The following is a 16,378-nucleotide window of genomic DNA, read 5'->3' on the forward strand; positions in this document are numbered from 1 at the left end:
CATGTGGGTAACACCCCTCTGCAGACATTTTACTTATACACTTTGAATGTTTTTTCCCAATTACAAGGATCATCTTAGGTTTTATTTATTTATTTTAAAGATTTTATTTATTTATTTGAGAAAGAGAGAGAGCACACATGAGCAAGGGAGAGGAGCAGAGGATGAGTGAGCAGCAGACTCCCCACTGAGCAGGGAGCCTGACCAGGGGCTTGATCCCAGAACCCCAGAGATCATGACCTGAGTGGAAGGCAGATGCTTAACCATGTGAGTGAGCTACCCAGGTGCTCCAATTCATCTGAGGTTTTAAAGCATTAATTTGGGGACAAAGCTACTATGTGATCATGATCTGCCTAATCAAACAGTGAGTATATTAAACATATATAATTGCTGCATACATTAAACCATAAAGTCATAAGAAGTGCCAGGGTTGTCATTGTGTGAATTTAAATATCCATTATTAAATGCTTTTATTCTGTATAATTTGGATGGTGATGATAATTTGCTTAGTAAAACAAAATTTGTCAAGTTGGAACTGTATAGTGATGGGCCTCACTCAATCTAAAATAGGCAGTTGATTATACAGCTCTATCTTCTGTGTAGGTTACCCATAACTCTAGATAGTGAATTTCTAATTAGCTAACAAAAGGCAGTAGTGTAGTCAATCCTTGTCTTTTATGTTCACGCGTGTTTCTTGTATTCATCTTGTAAATACTTTAACTCCCATGGTTTATACGCAGCACAGACCCACTCTGGTGTAATCATACATCTGTGGGCCAGATTTTCCCCTTGGCTTCTGTTAGAGTTTTCTGCATCCATCTGTAGGACTATTTACAACCATATGCTTTTGGGATTATGGGAGAGGAAAAAGGGCCATTTCAGAACACCAGAAGATGGATGGCAAGTCTTTCAAGGGTACTGAAATTTTTTCATTTGAGGTAGTCACATGCCCCGGGTGGGGTGGGGGGCGGATGCTGGTTGCCAAGGCTTAATTTTCTTAGTGTGGGGTAGAAAGAATAATGCCTGAGAAGGGCTCCCCCACTGAGGCTTTCTCTCTCTGTTGACACTTCCCTTCCTCATTCTTGATAGTTAAATGTAGTAGCATCTAGACATTATTTGGAGGTGAAGGGAGGTGGATGTAAATTAGAAAAGATGAGGCTATCAATTTTATGCTACTGATAGCTGTTGAATTTCTGGGATATTTCAGCACCAGAGTTTTCCCCCATAGTATTGAGTTAGAGCCAGAGGAAATGCATATGAACCAAAGTTGGCAGGTGAATATCAAGGCAGTTCAGTTTTCGTCATATCTGTTCAATCAGAAACGTGGGAACAAATAACCTAAGTTCACTGCTGAATTTTGTATCAGCACTGAGTATTATTTAATCTATAATAGTTTACCGAGACTTCACGTGCTTTTTCCGGGATATTCTCCAGCTCGACATACTGGGCTTCTGGTGTGTCAGGATGACTGGTTCCCTGTTCATTATAATGCCCTCTCTATGTGTCAGGGTTTGTACTAGTACATCAATAAGGCTGCTACTAGCCAAAAGAAGGTTTCCAAAAGAGCCAGTGCACCAAAGATTAAAAGATCCTTATGGTAAAATGGCCCAAACTGGGTAAATACATGTTTTATTCTAGTTGGGCTTATCATTTAAAGTGTTTTGTCATTAAGTTACTCTGACCTCTGACTTAGTGTTCATTTCTCAACTGTTAAAGGGGGAGAATGATTTATGCCTGCTTCCAAAGAGATGGTATTACGAGCAAAATACTCATGATTGGCACCACACTTTGTGTTCCCAGAAAGCTACTTAAATACTAAATAATAACATTCAACATGTTACATAGGGGCTTGTTAATATATGTTAGAATACAGTTCATAATAGAAATATGAGAAATGGATAGGTCTTGACAGTTGAAACTGCTCCTCAGTTGAAATTGCTAAGATGAAAAATTACTCTCTGGCATGCTTATCATTGTGCAACAGAGCCTGCTATCTTTGAGGGATTATTTTGCACTTCCTATCATTTGTAGAAAAGGATCATGTCCCGTGAAATGCCATCTGTACCCACATATTGGATGTTAGACATGGTACGATGCCACTAGTTTTTTTTTTTTTTTAAGTATCATAAGCAGCCTTATACGTGGCAGATAAAGGAGAAAGGATGCGTTGGATGATGATGAGCAGGGAAATTGAAAATCACCTATAATTAGATAAATGAATTCTACACAGCATGGTCCCCAGATGGGAATACCTAGAGGATTCCTATTCTTCCCAAACCCTTAGAATTTAGTCAGATTTAGTGGATAATTAGTGTGTCACGTATATCTTTGATGCAGCGTGGACAAGAAATGGGGAGACCCAGATTCCAGTCCTTGTTCTACCATGTATGGGCCATGTGACTTTAGTTATCTAATCAGTGAAATGTATGGGTTGCCTCTTTCTACTTACTTGAAAACTCTCATGTCATGTGGATGAGAGTACAGCACGACATTATGAGATATGGTCTAGTTTTCAGCCTGGCTGTTTCAGAGACCTGATTATTGGCACACTGAATGTGAATCTGTCTCTTAGGATCCCCCATACAGGCTCCTATAAGCTAATGAATAAAAGCAGAATGCCAGTGTATTAATATATAATGAGAAATAGCATTACCAGAGGAGCTATTATCTTTTGGCTAGCTGATTTTTCTTTTTCTTTTCCTAAAGGCAGGCTACTTGAGAAACCAGAATATAATTAAAAGCCTGTACAGGTTGCATGAAATCAGTTTAGATTAAATGGCATCACTCTAAGGTAAGTTAATTCATGCATAGAAGGCTTTATTTATCCCTGGGACCAGAGAGAACATATCTTCGGGCCAAAGCCTTTCCTCCCTTGGACCAGGCCTCTCAGAATGTTCATTTTCTACATTTTTCTCAACTTCCATTGCTGTCTCTCCTCTGACTGGTTCATTATTATTGATGATAGCCAGTTTTTCATGTCTGGGAACCATTTCTGGCTCTTCAAAATAACTCACCTTATCTCTCTCTAACCCATTATGTGGTGATTTTATAATTCAATTTTCGAAGGAAAACTTATCTCTCTTATTTCTAAGTTCTTGATGGAATTTCTTTCAGTAGCTTTCTCCTCCCTTCACTGCCTATATTAGATTAATTCAATATTTAGAGAAGTCAGATCTAGGACAACTTTCTACTCATTTAATGCATTTATTTGGGAAATTCTTGGTGTTTGAGGAGCAGTTAGATTTTTCAGATTTTACTCTCATCCTATAGAAAAGAATCACATTTCTTCAAAATGCAAGCTAGACGACAGAGAAGTAATAACATTGTTTTTGACACAGTTTTCGTGCCAATAACACACACACACACACACGCACACACCAACACCTATAGGAACTACTGTGGATATGTCATTCCCATCGATTTGAGTTATCTTGGAAGAGGGAAAAAAACAACTTACTGCTTCTGGAGATCTTCTAGGAAAATGAACAACCATTGTTTTTAAAAGCCTTGGGTGCAAGAGAAATCTGTTAGAAATCCCCAAGCCATACAGTTAAATAATTCACCGCAGCATTAGGTAATGCTTTATTAGTGTGGCTAACTAAGCAACCTTGAGAGGAAAGATGCTAATAGAGTTTCAGAACTTTCTCCATCACAGCTGTGCTACATTTCAGTACTGCCCTAGATCCAGGCATTACTGGCTTTGTAGGCTATCACTGCTACTTGGAACCCCCACTGTGGCTGGACTCCCCTTCTGTTGACCTCTTCTTCCCCACCCCTAGGCAGAGGATAGTGTTCCCTCCTGCATCCATTGTCCCTTACTTTTCTAGGAGGCATAACTTCCTGTTTCTGCCCAGCTTTCTGAGCATTGAGGTTGTGAGGGCTCCTGGGGACCCAATCCTTAAAGATCACACTTGCTTGGCTGTGGCTTTATATTTAGCTAATAAAATCAGCAATCTTGAGGATGGGGTGGGGAACTGCCAGTAAGGCTGGAGTACTGGTAGAACTTGATATATGCAAACCCCTTCCTCTGAGACCCTTGCTCCTGGCCATTTTTCCTATACATTTGGAAGGGAAGGATAAATTTCAGGAGGTTGGATTTTGGTAGCAGGGAAAAACTTAGGATGACATTGAGGTGGTATTGCTTACAGGCACTCTCCAAAGAGCCTACTGAAGGCTTAAATCAGATCAGTCATTCTGCTTGTATCCTTTCAGTGACTTCCCAGTAAACTGAAAATGTAGACTTCTCCTTGTGGCCATCTCTTGTTGCCTGCCTTTTCAACCTCATTCATCCCAGACCTCATTCTCCTTTATTCATTACAACGTAGCCACACCTATCCCCTTCCAGTTCTCAAAACTTAATACTCTCTGGGTTCAAAGTCTTCACATCTGCTTCCTTTGCCTTGAGTGTCTTTTTTAAAAGATGTTATTTATTTATTCATGAGAGACACAGAAAGAGAAACAGAGACACAGGCAGAGGGAGGAGAAGCAGGCTCCATGCAAGGAACCCGATGTGGGACTCGATCCCAGGAATCCGGGATCATGCCCTGAGCCAAAGGCGTCTAGACAGTCAACCACTGAGACACTGAGGCGTTCCATCTGCCCTGAGTCTTGACCTTCCTGTTCTTTCACCTGACTCCTTATTCATCCTCAGACCCTGAGTCCTAAGTGCTAGCCCTGTGCTCCCCTTCCCAGTATTCTCTACTATATTACTGTGTTCTCCTTTTCCAGAGAACTTGTAGTAGAACTTGTCATAATACGTAATTTTATGTTTACTTGTTTTTTTTTTAAATAGACACACAGGGTTAGCAAAAACATCTGTTTCATATTATCATATGCTTAGTATTTAGCACCGCCTCTAGCATATAATAGGTGCTCAGTAAGTATTTTCTAAATGAATGATGAAGAGATGAATCTAAGTTTCCAGCCTTAATGATGTACTGATTCTCTATACCACTGTGACAGGTGGCATCCATAATGCTTGGACAGTCACTAAATCCAAGGATTCAGTTAATGGAATTGAAGGATCTTTTAAGATTTGTAATAAAGGAATATTGATGCATTTTCTTCAACTGTCAAAGATGTCTTTATGGAGTGTATCATCTGTCCCCTAACATCTTCCAGGGACTCCTTAATATTCCTATTAAACTTCTCCCTTTTTTTAATTAGATAAATGTTAAATGTCCTATTCTATTTTCAGATGAAGTACCATTATAAAATAATCTACTTTGTAAATTAATGAGAAAGTAATATGTGATGGTTAATTCTGGTGATGTAATACTGCTTGATGCTATGGATGACAGAAACTCTGTGTAATGTGGCTGAGCGTGACACCTTTCTTTGGAAATTGTGTGGCTTAAACAGCATCCAGAAGACCCTCCCTACTGACCATTGTTCTTTTTAAAAATCTTTGTCCCCTCAGTCACCCCCAAAAAACAGGTTAGTGGTATATTGTATCAGTCTTTGACACATCTTCCATATGTATGTGCATATTCATTTCTGCAGTCAACACAACATGTTTCTCACCATCAGTTTTAAGCAGTATGTTACAGAAAATTCACCCCTGGAAAGTGTAATTCAGTGTTCCTTGTGTGGATTACGATTATGCAAAGATTCCCACACTCCTTGCTTTTATAGCATTTATATATTCTGTAATTACTTTGCTTTTATCTGTTTGGAAGGTACAGTAGTCCCCCTTTATTCAGGGGGAATATGATCCAAGACTTCCCCTGGATGCCTGAAACCATGGATAGTACTGAACCGTATGTATCCTGTGTTTTTCCTACACATACCTCCTTTGTGATAAAGTTTAATTTATAAATTAGGCACAGTAAGAGATTAAACAATCACAACTAGTAATGAAGGAGACCGGTTAGAGCAATATACTGTAATAAAAGTTACATGGATGTTGTCTCTGTCTTAAAATATCTTACCTTACTGTGCTGACCCTTCTTGTTGTGATGGTGTGAACTGATCAAGTACCTGTGTGATGAAGTGAAGTGACGAGAGAAAGTGAGGTAGATGACATAGGCATTGTGTCACAGCTGATGTAGTCTTAGGCTACCATTGACCTTCTGATCATATGTCAGAAGGAGGATCATCTTGGACCACAGCAGACTGCAGGTAACTGAGAGGGAGACATAAGACTGGATAAAGGAGAGCTTCTGTATTTCATACTTACTATATTGATATAATTTCTTTCTCCAGTGCTCTCTGGAGAGTGCCTGACCTAAAACACCTGTCAAATATAAATTGGTGGTGTTTTTCTCCTTATTGAGGATATTCTGGTAGGTGATTTTCACTTTTCTGACAGGTCTCTCTTATTAGTACTGTTGTTTCCCTACATTGTCTCCATGTTACAGTTCAAATTTGAGAATTTTTATGTTAGGAAGTAAAAAAGAAAGTCTCAATATTATCTCTCAGGAAGGAGGTAGACATACATTGTCAGTTGTAGAATGTTTACATTGCACTTCACAATGATCCTATCACAACATTAGTGTCTATAGGATATTACTTCTGCTGCGCAAACTATCACCTCCATAGGTGCTTTGCTTTTTACACTTTCTTCTTTCAAAATGTGGCTATTTCAGGGATCCCTGGGTGGCTCAGTGGTTTAGCTTCTGCCTTCGGCCCAGAGTGTGATCCTGGAGTCCCATGATTGAGTCCTGAATTGTGCTCCCTGCATGGAGCCTGCTTCTCCCTCTGCCTGTGTCTCCGTCTCTGTCTCTGCCTCTCTCTCATGAATAAATAAATAAAATCTTAAAACAAACAAACAAACAAAAAACAAAATGTGGCTATTTCAGGTGTCAGTCAAATAAGTAAAAAAGAAACTGGCACATATCATTTGGTATACCACCATGGATTGGTGATTCTCCATGAATAGTGGGCATTGCAGAAGCAGGAATGCTTTGCATCAGACTCATACTAATTCTACCATGGCAAGGGAAGCTGATGACTTCAGAACCTGCTGCTTTTACTTCCCATTTTAGCCATTTCCATATGGCTCGTATGGTACCTACCAGCAGGCTTTCCCAGGCAGGACCACTGAGTAGCCTGTGGCATTTTGAACATCCTGCTGGGTCTGTATCATAACCAAGAATGATTTCTATTGTTAGCACAATCTGTGAGAAATCCTCCTGAGGTAAATACAATCCAAAGAGAAGGCTTCTTTGGGGTTTCCCTGAGTCAGTAAAAAATTGGTGCAAAGAAATCTTTGGCAGCAAATACTTTTCCACCACTCTGCTGGAAAAGTCTGGGAGAAAACTGCTATGACAGAGATCATTGGCCAGTTAGTTTACTTGACCTAAATCCTTTTGGAAGGTCTACTTACTGTTTGGTTCAAAATATTAGTTTTGATATTTTATCTATCTTATATTTATTATCGGTATACAAACAATGGATTAATTCAATTAATTCCCCTTTAAGAGAGAAACAGTTGGAGCAGAAATGTGCTCTAGTACAATGCGCCTGGTTCCTTCTCTCTGGGACCCCCCACCCACTTCCACATACTTTCCTCCATAACTCTTAAGACTTTTAAGACTTTTGTTCGTATTCTTCCATACACTTCACAATTTTTCGCAAACATAAGTGGGTTCCCATAGCAAAATATAGTTCTCTTTTCTTTTTTATAAGACATAAATGGAAGGAAAAAACTTTTCTATGTCAAAAAATATATCCTAAGAAACCTCCAGGGTCTTTAAAATGATTGCAATTTCATAGATTGCCTTTCTTTTAAGAAGTAGCTAAAATTTTTAAAAATTTCTCTTTCTTAAAGTGAAGAAGTACTTTAGAATATTCATGGTTAATACTTTGTAGGTAATGGAAGAGTGTTCATATGTTAAACTTTTTTTCTTTTATCTTCCTCCTTGTTTATTTCCAAAAAGAAGGGCAAGTGGGTAGTGGTTGAGCTCTTTTTTTTTTTTTCCTGAGGACTAGGAGATCCGAATTCTAGTATCTTATCTACTACTGCTCTCTCTCTGACCTTCCTGAGTATGATCTCTCTGAGATCTACAGGCACTAAGTTAGCTCTAATTCTGAGATTCTCTATAGTATATTAGTATGCTTGCAGATGGAATAGAGTTATCTTGGCTGGGGGTAAATGTATGTCCATCCAGTGAAGGATGGATAGCTCTGTTGAACTATTGCATCCGCAGTCACATTGCCTGGGTGTAGATTTTTCTTGTCTGTTTTGGGTGTATATGATCCAGTAATGTGATAAGAAACAACCTAGTTATCTTTTCTGACGTTAACTTTAGCAAAAGTTAATTATGATTCTTTCATTTATAAACTTAAATCTCTTAGATGCCTATTTGCATTTTTCACCTAAACCATCTCTTGCACCAACAGTGAAATGGAAGCTGTTTGTTTGCTTGGTTTAGGTCTTGTTTATTTTAAAGAGAAATATGTGCCCACTATTTCATTGGGCCTCTATGATCTAGGTAAATGGCATAGTGAACAGGATTCTTAACTTCCTGGAGCCTTAGACAAGCCAACAAACACAGCAGCTATGAAATTACAGATTACAGTTATTATGGAGGGAAAGAGTTGGATGCTGTGAAGAAAGAGGATATGCTGCTTGAGATGAGAATACCAGGGCAAGTGTCTGAAGAACTGGCTTGGAAATTGTTTTAGGGATGCGCTAGCTGAGGCAAACCTTTTTTTTTTTTTTTTTCTTAACACATTAGTTGAGGCAGACCTTTCTAAGAAGAGCAAAGAATGCATGTGAAAGGATTGCTATAGAAGACCTTTGCATGGTTGCTCAACTAGAGAAAAGGTACAGCAACATAGTGATATTGGTAAAGAATTGTGCAAGGCAAAGCTAGAGGAGGTGTAAAGGACTTTGTGAGAGCAGAAGCCATGTCTAGTATTGCTCACTATTGCATCTCCAGACTCCATTTTGCCAGTTGAATGAATGAATGAACAAATTAACAAAAGTAGGAACGAGGTGACTGAAGGGAAAAGGAGCTACCAACAGGTTGGGAAGAAAACCATTAGGTGGGACAGAAGCAGAACATTTTTTAGGAAGATAGGAGTGTTCCTCAGTTGCCACTAGAAGTAAAGTAAGATAGCATGGAAGTAGCCCTGGTTTTAATAACACTGAGGTCACTGGTAACTAACGGGAGTGGTTTCTTTGGGCAGTGGACTCGGCAGTCAGATCTAATTATGTTGTTAGGGATAGTAGTGGAGAACATGAAGACAGGATGCATTATAATTTTTTTTTTTTTTTGTCCATTGAGGCATTTTATTTGCACGTATGAATTACATCCCTAGAAAAAGAATCCAAGGATTTTCCCTTCTGTGTGTTTTCGTCTTGCTTCTTCACGGTCCATGATGCCAACTGAGGTTGTCAGTACAATGAAACCAAACTGGTGGGATGGGAGCAGGTTATTCTGCCATTTTTCTAGATCTTTCAGTTGTACATCAAATCTGGAGCTGATCACTCCACACTTGTTTAACCTGCCTGTGAGGTTCACAACAATTTTCCCAGCTATGTGATCATTGATGATTTCAAATTCGCCAATGTAACCATGCTTCATCATCACAGTGAGAAATCGGACGATGACTTTGGAGCATGGCCTGATAAGAACCTGGTGCTTGCCTCTCTTTTCAGCATTGTTGATGCTCTTGAGAGCATCTGCCAGGACGTTCATGCGCACCATTGTGGCAGCTAGGAGAGATGGCGGAAAGAGCTATAATTTTTTTAGAAGCTGATGGGAATCTTTTAAGATGGAAGGAAAGAGACTCCAGAGCCTTTGAATGCTCTGGGCTATGATCCAACTAAAAACAGAATGCAGTTGCAGGAAGGCATGGCCTGCTAGAGGAATTAGTGTGCTGAGGAATTGCTTATTTTTCGTATTTTGGGGTTTTATTTTCTAATGCCAGTTACCTCATTTCCACCTACCCCCTTTGTATACTGAAAATACAGAATCTTTTTAATTCACTCTTCTATAGATATATCCCTAAATTAATCTTTTCTATTGTTCTTTTCTAAATCTTTTCTAGATACAATTAATCCTGGACATTTTTATAAATCTTATGAAAGAGTGGAATCAAATTTTTTATTTTTATAGGATGATGTCCAATATCTTAGAATTTGCCCACAGAGTTCAATCCTGTTCCTGAAGTTATAGTAAAATCAGAATAAAAAGGAAGCATGGCCGAGGGCCCCTGCAGATTCATGACGTCTTCCCTTGAAAAGAACTTTGGTTGAATCTGAATTCAGTTCATGTTGGTCTCATACTCTTAACAACTGAAACATTTATTATTTTACTACCTGTAGTAACATTGGGTCTCCTTTGAATTGGGTAAATATTGCACCATTTCAGTTTATTGTTCTCAATTGAACATCTTCTATGAGCTATCATGTATGTATTAGATTTGAAAATTAGTCATAAATTAATAAAATGTCTAAGTGAAAATGACAGTCCTTTCTTTAAAATCTTAAAAATCTTATTTCTCCACTGGAAGTTTTGTGTCTTCCCCCACCAAAATTCTTAAAGATTGTACTGATTACATTTTTGTTTAATTTGTTACCAATTGAATTATAGCAAACTTTTTTTTTCCTGCACAGTATTATAGATCATGTTTCTCAGGAGATGGGGATTGGTCTACAAGAGCCTTATTCGGAAGTGCCTTTGGAAACACCTATAAGGGAAGAACAGAAGCAGGATTAGGCAGAGGGAGAAGTTGAAATGCACTGTCATTGCAGCAGTGGGTTCAGCCAGTTGTAGTGGAAGTTCTGACCTTGCTGTGGCCCTTCAGAGTTGTTGGATGTGAGGCCAGAGCCCTTGTTACCCCCCACATAATCCAGGCCTTGAGTAAAGGGCACTTCTAGGAGGAAGGCCACTTTGGATGGGACAGCTCCCTTGGTTTAGGGTGATTCCTAGAAGGGACTCAGCTGTAAATTGTCAGCAAGCATCTAGGGGTATTATGCTTCTATTCTAAAGGGAGATAGTAGACAACATCCAGAATTAAATTTACAGTTTTGGTGAAGTGAAGAAGGAAAAAATTGCAATAACTTAGGAAAGAGTTTAAGGACAGAGGAAACAGAAATAATAGATGGTCCAAAAAAGATTTCGTTTTCTGTCTTCAAAGTATGTAAAGTCTTACCTAAATGTGTCTGGACTGGAATCATTCCCTTTTCTTAGAATAATTGGAAAGAACATATTTTTAAGTTTTGTCATTCTGTAGATTTTGTATTTTTTGTTATTATCACTATAGTTTAATGGATGTACATACTTTGTTTCTGTGTGACACACATGAGCACGCACATACGCACACAGCCCAGACTGCAACCGCAAATTATAGTTTGCCTGTCTTTATGGGACTTATTTTTGTGGTAAAATGTTGAGCTTGTTATCTGCCTTTTGACTTAATTTAGAATCAGAAAGCATGAATCCGAGCCTCTCTTATTCTAAATTAACTTCAAAAGAGTGACTGGAATGATTTTCTTTTAAGTCTTTTGTTTGTTTCATATAGAGGTACACTTCGCAGCTTGTGTATTTCTAGGAAATAATGCATCTTATCATTTGATTTATATATGGCTCTGATCTAATTAACCATGAGCTCTGTGTTGAGTTGATAAAAATATAAGGAAATTTTTTTAGGTGTATTGGCCTGTATAATTGATATATTTTAGTGGAATAACCCAATTATAGCATGTGGTACTGATGTGTTTTTTGGTAGTCTACATTATTATTAATGTGCACTTACCAGTGAGGCAAATGTTATTTTGAATTGAGTATATGAACTTGCCATAGCATAGACATGAATAATAACATTTGTATTTGGAAATAGTATAGTTAGCTACCATTTAGTATTGATGTCAGTGAATATGGCTTATTCACTTCATACTGTTTAATTTCTTTTAATTTCACTAACATATGTTGAACATAAAATATCATTAATATTTTATGATTTAACATTTATATTCAATTGAATTTTTTCTGAGAGCTTTATAATTTACTATAGTTATTACCTCCCCACAGTCAATGTTTTATCATGCTTGAATTTATATGCATTTTAAATTAGCATAACATGTATTTCCTGACAGAAATCTCCTTCAGTCAACATTTTCAGAGTGAGTATATACTATTCATGTATTCATTTATTGATTATGTATTAACCCATCCTGTACCACAAAGATTTGAGGTAATATTAAAAATCCTATCTTCTTGGGGCACCCTGGTGGTTCCTTTGGTTGAGTGTCCGACTCTTGATTTCAGCTCAGGTCATGATGTCAGGGTTATGAAATCGGGACCCTACTCTGGCTCCATCTGAGTGTGGAGTCTGCTTAAGATTCACTTTCTCTTTCTGTCTCTGCCTCTCCCCTGGTCATGTTATGTCTCTCAAAAAAGAAAAAAAAAGCTATTTCCTTACTTAAAAAAAAAAAAATACAGAGAAATACTATCTCCTAAAGGTGGAATAAAGAGGAAATAGATCCTTAAAACCAGGAGAAATAAAGGGGCACCTGGGTGAATCAGTGGTTGAGTATCTGCCTTTGGCTCAGGTCATGATCCTGGAGTCCTGGAATCGAGTCCCACATCAGGCTTCCCAGAGGGAGCCTACTTCTCCCTCTGCCTATGTCTCTGACCCTCTCTTTATCTCTTATGAATAAATAAATAAATACAATCTCAAAAAAAAAAACAAGAGAAATATAAAGAAGTAATAGCTGAAAATCAAAGAAAAGAATATTAATTTGTAGACCACAAGGATCAAAGTGATTCCTGAAGCTGAGCTTCCAACTTGGCTCTGAGTTTTTCATAATTCAAAATAGAAATTTTGGAGCAATTGCTCCAGTTATATGGATTCACTGTTAAAAAAGTGATAGCATTATTTTCCACTTGCAGATTAGGAAACTAAGACAGACATTTATGTAACCTGCTAATGCAACATATCCAGTGTGACTAAGGATTCCAGTAGTTAAACTGACTTCTGTGCCAGATTCTTACTTCACCTTTCTCTATGGAATGGTTGTCAGTATCCACCCTTACAAAATCTCTGCAGAAAACGTAGTACCAAAATCTGGAGTTGGTTGTTGCTAAAGTACTGTTCCAAAAAGATCTTATAAGGATAATTAGTGTGTCTTTAATTATTTATATCTTCCTTAGTGAAGACATCACAGGTCTCATGTGCAAGCTACAAAATTAAGTGAAAGTAAACAAATTGTGCTTCAGAAGATCCATATCATACTTGGTTTTCACTGATACCCAAACTATGAAGTTGAACATCTGAAATGGCTGATGTTTAACCATGTTTAACCTACAAAATGGCAATCCCATGGTTTAATCTAATATTGAAAGTGATATCTCATAGATTTGATAATGTGGGAACATGTCATTTGTCAGTAAGATAGTGTGTAGACTTCCTCTAAGAGATTCTCTAGTTCTGCTTTACCAGTCTGTAATTCTTCTTGAAAATATTCTATATTATCATCTATACAAGGCAACTTGTCATGGTAAGACACTTTCTTTCTAGACTTAATTTCCCCATTTTTAATGTGGACTTACTGAGCTTAAATAAATGTGTTTAACATTCTTTGTTTACTGCAAAGTGATTAGTAAATATGAGAGGACTCTATTAAATATTTAAATATACTACTTAAGGTTGTCTTCAAATTCACCAAGCTGTCCTCTCTTTGCAAGCTTAATGACTGAAGCTATACCACGTGGCCCTATTATATAGCTCCTTATTTCTGCCACTTCTTCTGTATCTAGACTTAACCTTAATAAATTAAATACAAATTGTAACTCTACCACTTTCCCCCTTTTAATTTATGTTTCTTTGCTATACTTTAAGAATCGTTATAAGCCATCCTAATTTATTTCTGGAACATGACTGATTATAAGTAAATACATTTATTAAGTAGATGTTCCACTTCAAACTATTCAGTTCTGTGGGCCACAATAAATATGCAGTAGTGACCTAATTTAAGAGCATACAATTTTCCTTAGCAGCAACAACAGTACTGCATTATTTTAGTGACTTCTGGGCAGAAAATTCTGCTAGGTATTGTGAGGGCCATTATCTTGCTAAATAAATCTGCACCCATGAGTAAGTAATAATGACAAAGTGGACACACACAAAGCAGCTGCATGTCAGTGCTTATAGGTCATTAGTGCACTTTGAGAAATAAGCCTGGACAAAGACTCACTGTACAGTTCAAATGGTCAAGTTAATGCAATAGATGTTAGGCATAAACTTTTTTTTTTTTTTTAATGACGCAATGGGTGATTTGTTAGGTAATGATAGGCTTTGCTCCCTGTTTGAAGAATTTCAAGTGTTTAAAAAGAAGAAACAACGTTTTTGGACAAGGGTTTCCCAATGTAATAACATGATAGATTAAGATAGATATGAAAAAAAATCTAATTTAATTCATTCTTCAGATGGATGAGACTAGAGGACAATCAGGTCTACATTTCCAGACTTCCTCTTTCTGCGTAAAAGAAAGGGGTAAGTCATCCAGGGAATGAACTGCAAAGAAAGTGTTACATAATTCCCAGAGCCTTTATGAGTCTGGATTATAAAGTTTCATCCTGTGGCCACCTTCTTGTCATTAATATGAGTCTCACAGACTTTCCCTCCTTCATACACCAGGTCCTGCCCAGATCCACTCTTCCCAATGAGAACACAGATTAGGCCTCCCTAGACCCTTGTTATTCCCCAATTCATTTATACAACTACTTTCAGATCTGTTAGTCTTCCAAAAGCATTTATGTTATTTAAATATAATTACATACCTTTCTTTCCCTTTTTGACTTTCAGAATACATTTCTGTGCCTTAATGTGTTTGCTCCTAAGGCAACCAGTCCAGGAAATAACATGAATTATTAAAACTGTCCTTCATTTATTCTTCTCACAGTGCACATACCAAGCTCCATTGTGGGTTAAGCCCTGCATTAGGCACATCTTTGGAAGTATGGCCACTGCTGCTTACACCAGTTTGGCTCTCTACCAGAGATTAGTGATCATAAAATAGTATAGTCTGTAAGTGCAATAATTGGTTAAATCACGCATCCTTAAAAACTTAGAACCATCTGATCTCAGCAAAAAATCACAGCAAAGTAACAGATGAAAGAATATACAGTAATTATTTTCCAAGAGTTTACAAGCATTTTCAGACTAAAAATTGTCATAGCAGACTGTCCCAACTATTCTAGATGAGCCTTTGAAGAAGAAAATCATTAATGTGTGATCTAATTAGCCAGTACCAGAATAGTTTGATCATATTGGGCCACCATTCAGACAGCATTCCTGTCTAGATTGTATCACTGTACAGATGTATTTTAGAGCTCTAAAATCTTGGAAGCATAGAGTTAGAAGAAACTTGAGTAATCATCAAAGTAAAAATTGTAACCAAATCATAAACTGGTTATGTGAAATGAAGCCACTGTCACTCAGTGAGTTAATGGTTGAAGTGGATTGATGATCTAGGTTTACCTACTGCTCATACATTGCCTTTCCTGATCACTTAATTTGTACTTCCTGTAACTCTTTATAGGTTTTGTCATGATAGGCGATGGCTCCCAGAATTAAAGCCTATTTAGGTTTGTACTGAAGTAGAAGATGAAATAAATCGGCTCCCTTACCACCCTTCATCAGAGCTCCTGATTTAAGGAAAGCAAGTCAAGCCTGTTGGCCCTGGCAGCCCCAGCTCATTTGCGGTTCTCACTTGGGATCTTTGCCTCTGTTCAGCCTTCCATGCTGGACTTTGTGATTTAAACAAGATCAGTGTACCAGAAGTTCACATTAGCTTTGGGACACAGCTCTTGCCTCACTTCTAAATCTCCATGCCAGTGTGACTGCTTCTGAATGGGGGTGGTGTGGTGGAGGGTGAACAGCAGTGACTTGCTACCTATAGCACAGACTGGAGGTGCTTAAAGGAAATTCCCAGAATGAGAAGCTAAACAAAAGCAGGAACAGTATGTTACTGTGATTAAAAATGGGGACTCGAGTCAAAGTCAGCTGTGCCTCATACTAGCTCTCTGTCTTATGTAGGCTGGTTAGTATTCCAGGGCCTCCATTTTGTAATTTCTGAACAGGAATAATGCCTACCTCATATGATCTGTGAAGGCCATAAAGAAATTGTTTTAGCAAGAAAGTGAGGATAGAGGAGTTACCATTTACGACTTTTAATTAATATACATTGCAACAAGCAGGGAAACAAATGTGCATATAAATATACAGATAAATAAGTATATATTTATATATATAGTCTAACCTGAAAAAAAATTTATAGTGAAACATATAGAGTTCTTGCATTAACTGCTGTGGAGGTTTTCCTTTGCATTCCATGTAACATCTCCAGCTGTGTTCCCTTAAAGCAGGGATCAGCAAACGTTTTCTGTGAAGGACCAAATAGTAACTATTTTAGGCTCATGGGCTC

General features: G+C 37.8%; 2 protein-coding genes across 12 annotated transcripts in view; one reads left to right on the plus strand and one right to left on the minus strand.

Annotated features, from left to right (window-relative positions):
• Positions 1–16,378, plus strand: part of PRR16 (proline rich 16) — a 198,630-nt gene that overhangs the window by 58,868 nt on the left and 123,384 nt on the right. The gene's annotated exons all lie outside the window — the stretch shown is intronic.
• Positions 9,261–9,683, minus strand: LOC106559461 (40S ribosomal protein S15a-like). The gene has a single exon (XM_038551911.1). The coding sequence runs from the start codon at positions 9,651–9,653 to the stop codon at positions 9,261–9,263; it is 393 nt and encodes a 130-aa protein (XP_038407839.1). The 5' UTR covers positions 9,654–9,683.

This window comes from Canis lupus, chromosome 11 (genome assembly GCF_011100685.1).
Source record: "Canis lupus familiaris isolate Mischka breed German Shepherd chromosome 11, alternate assembly UU_Cfam_GSD_1.0, whole genome shotgun sequence".
Lineage (NCBI taxonomy): Eukaryota > Metazoa > Chordata > Mammalia > Carnivora > Canidae > Canis > Canis lupus.

Bases quoted from the DNA above. Each gene is read 5' to 3' on its own strand.
- LOC106559461 (XM_038551911.1), bottom strand. From the start codon at position 9,653: ATGGTGCGCATGAACGTCCTGGCAGATGCTCTCAAGAGCATCAACAAT.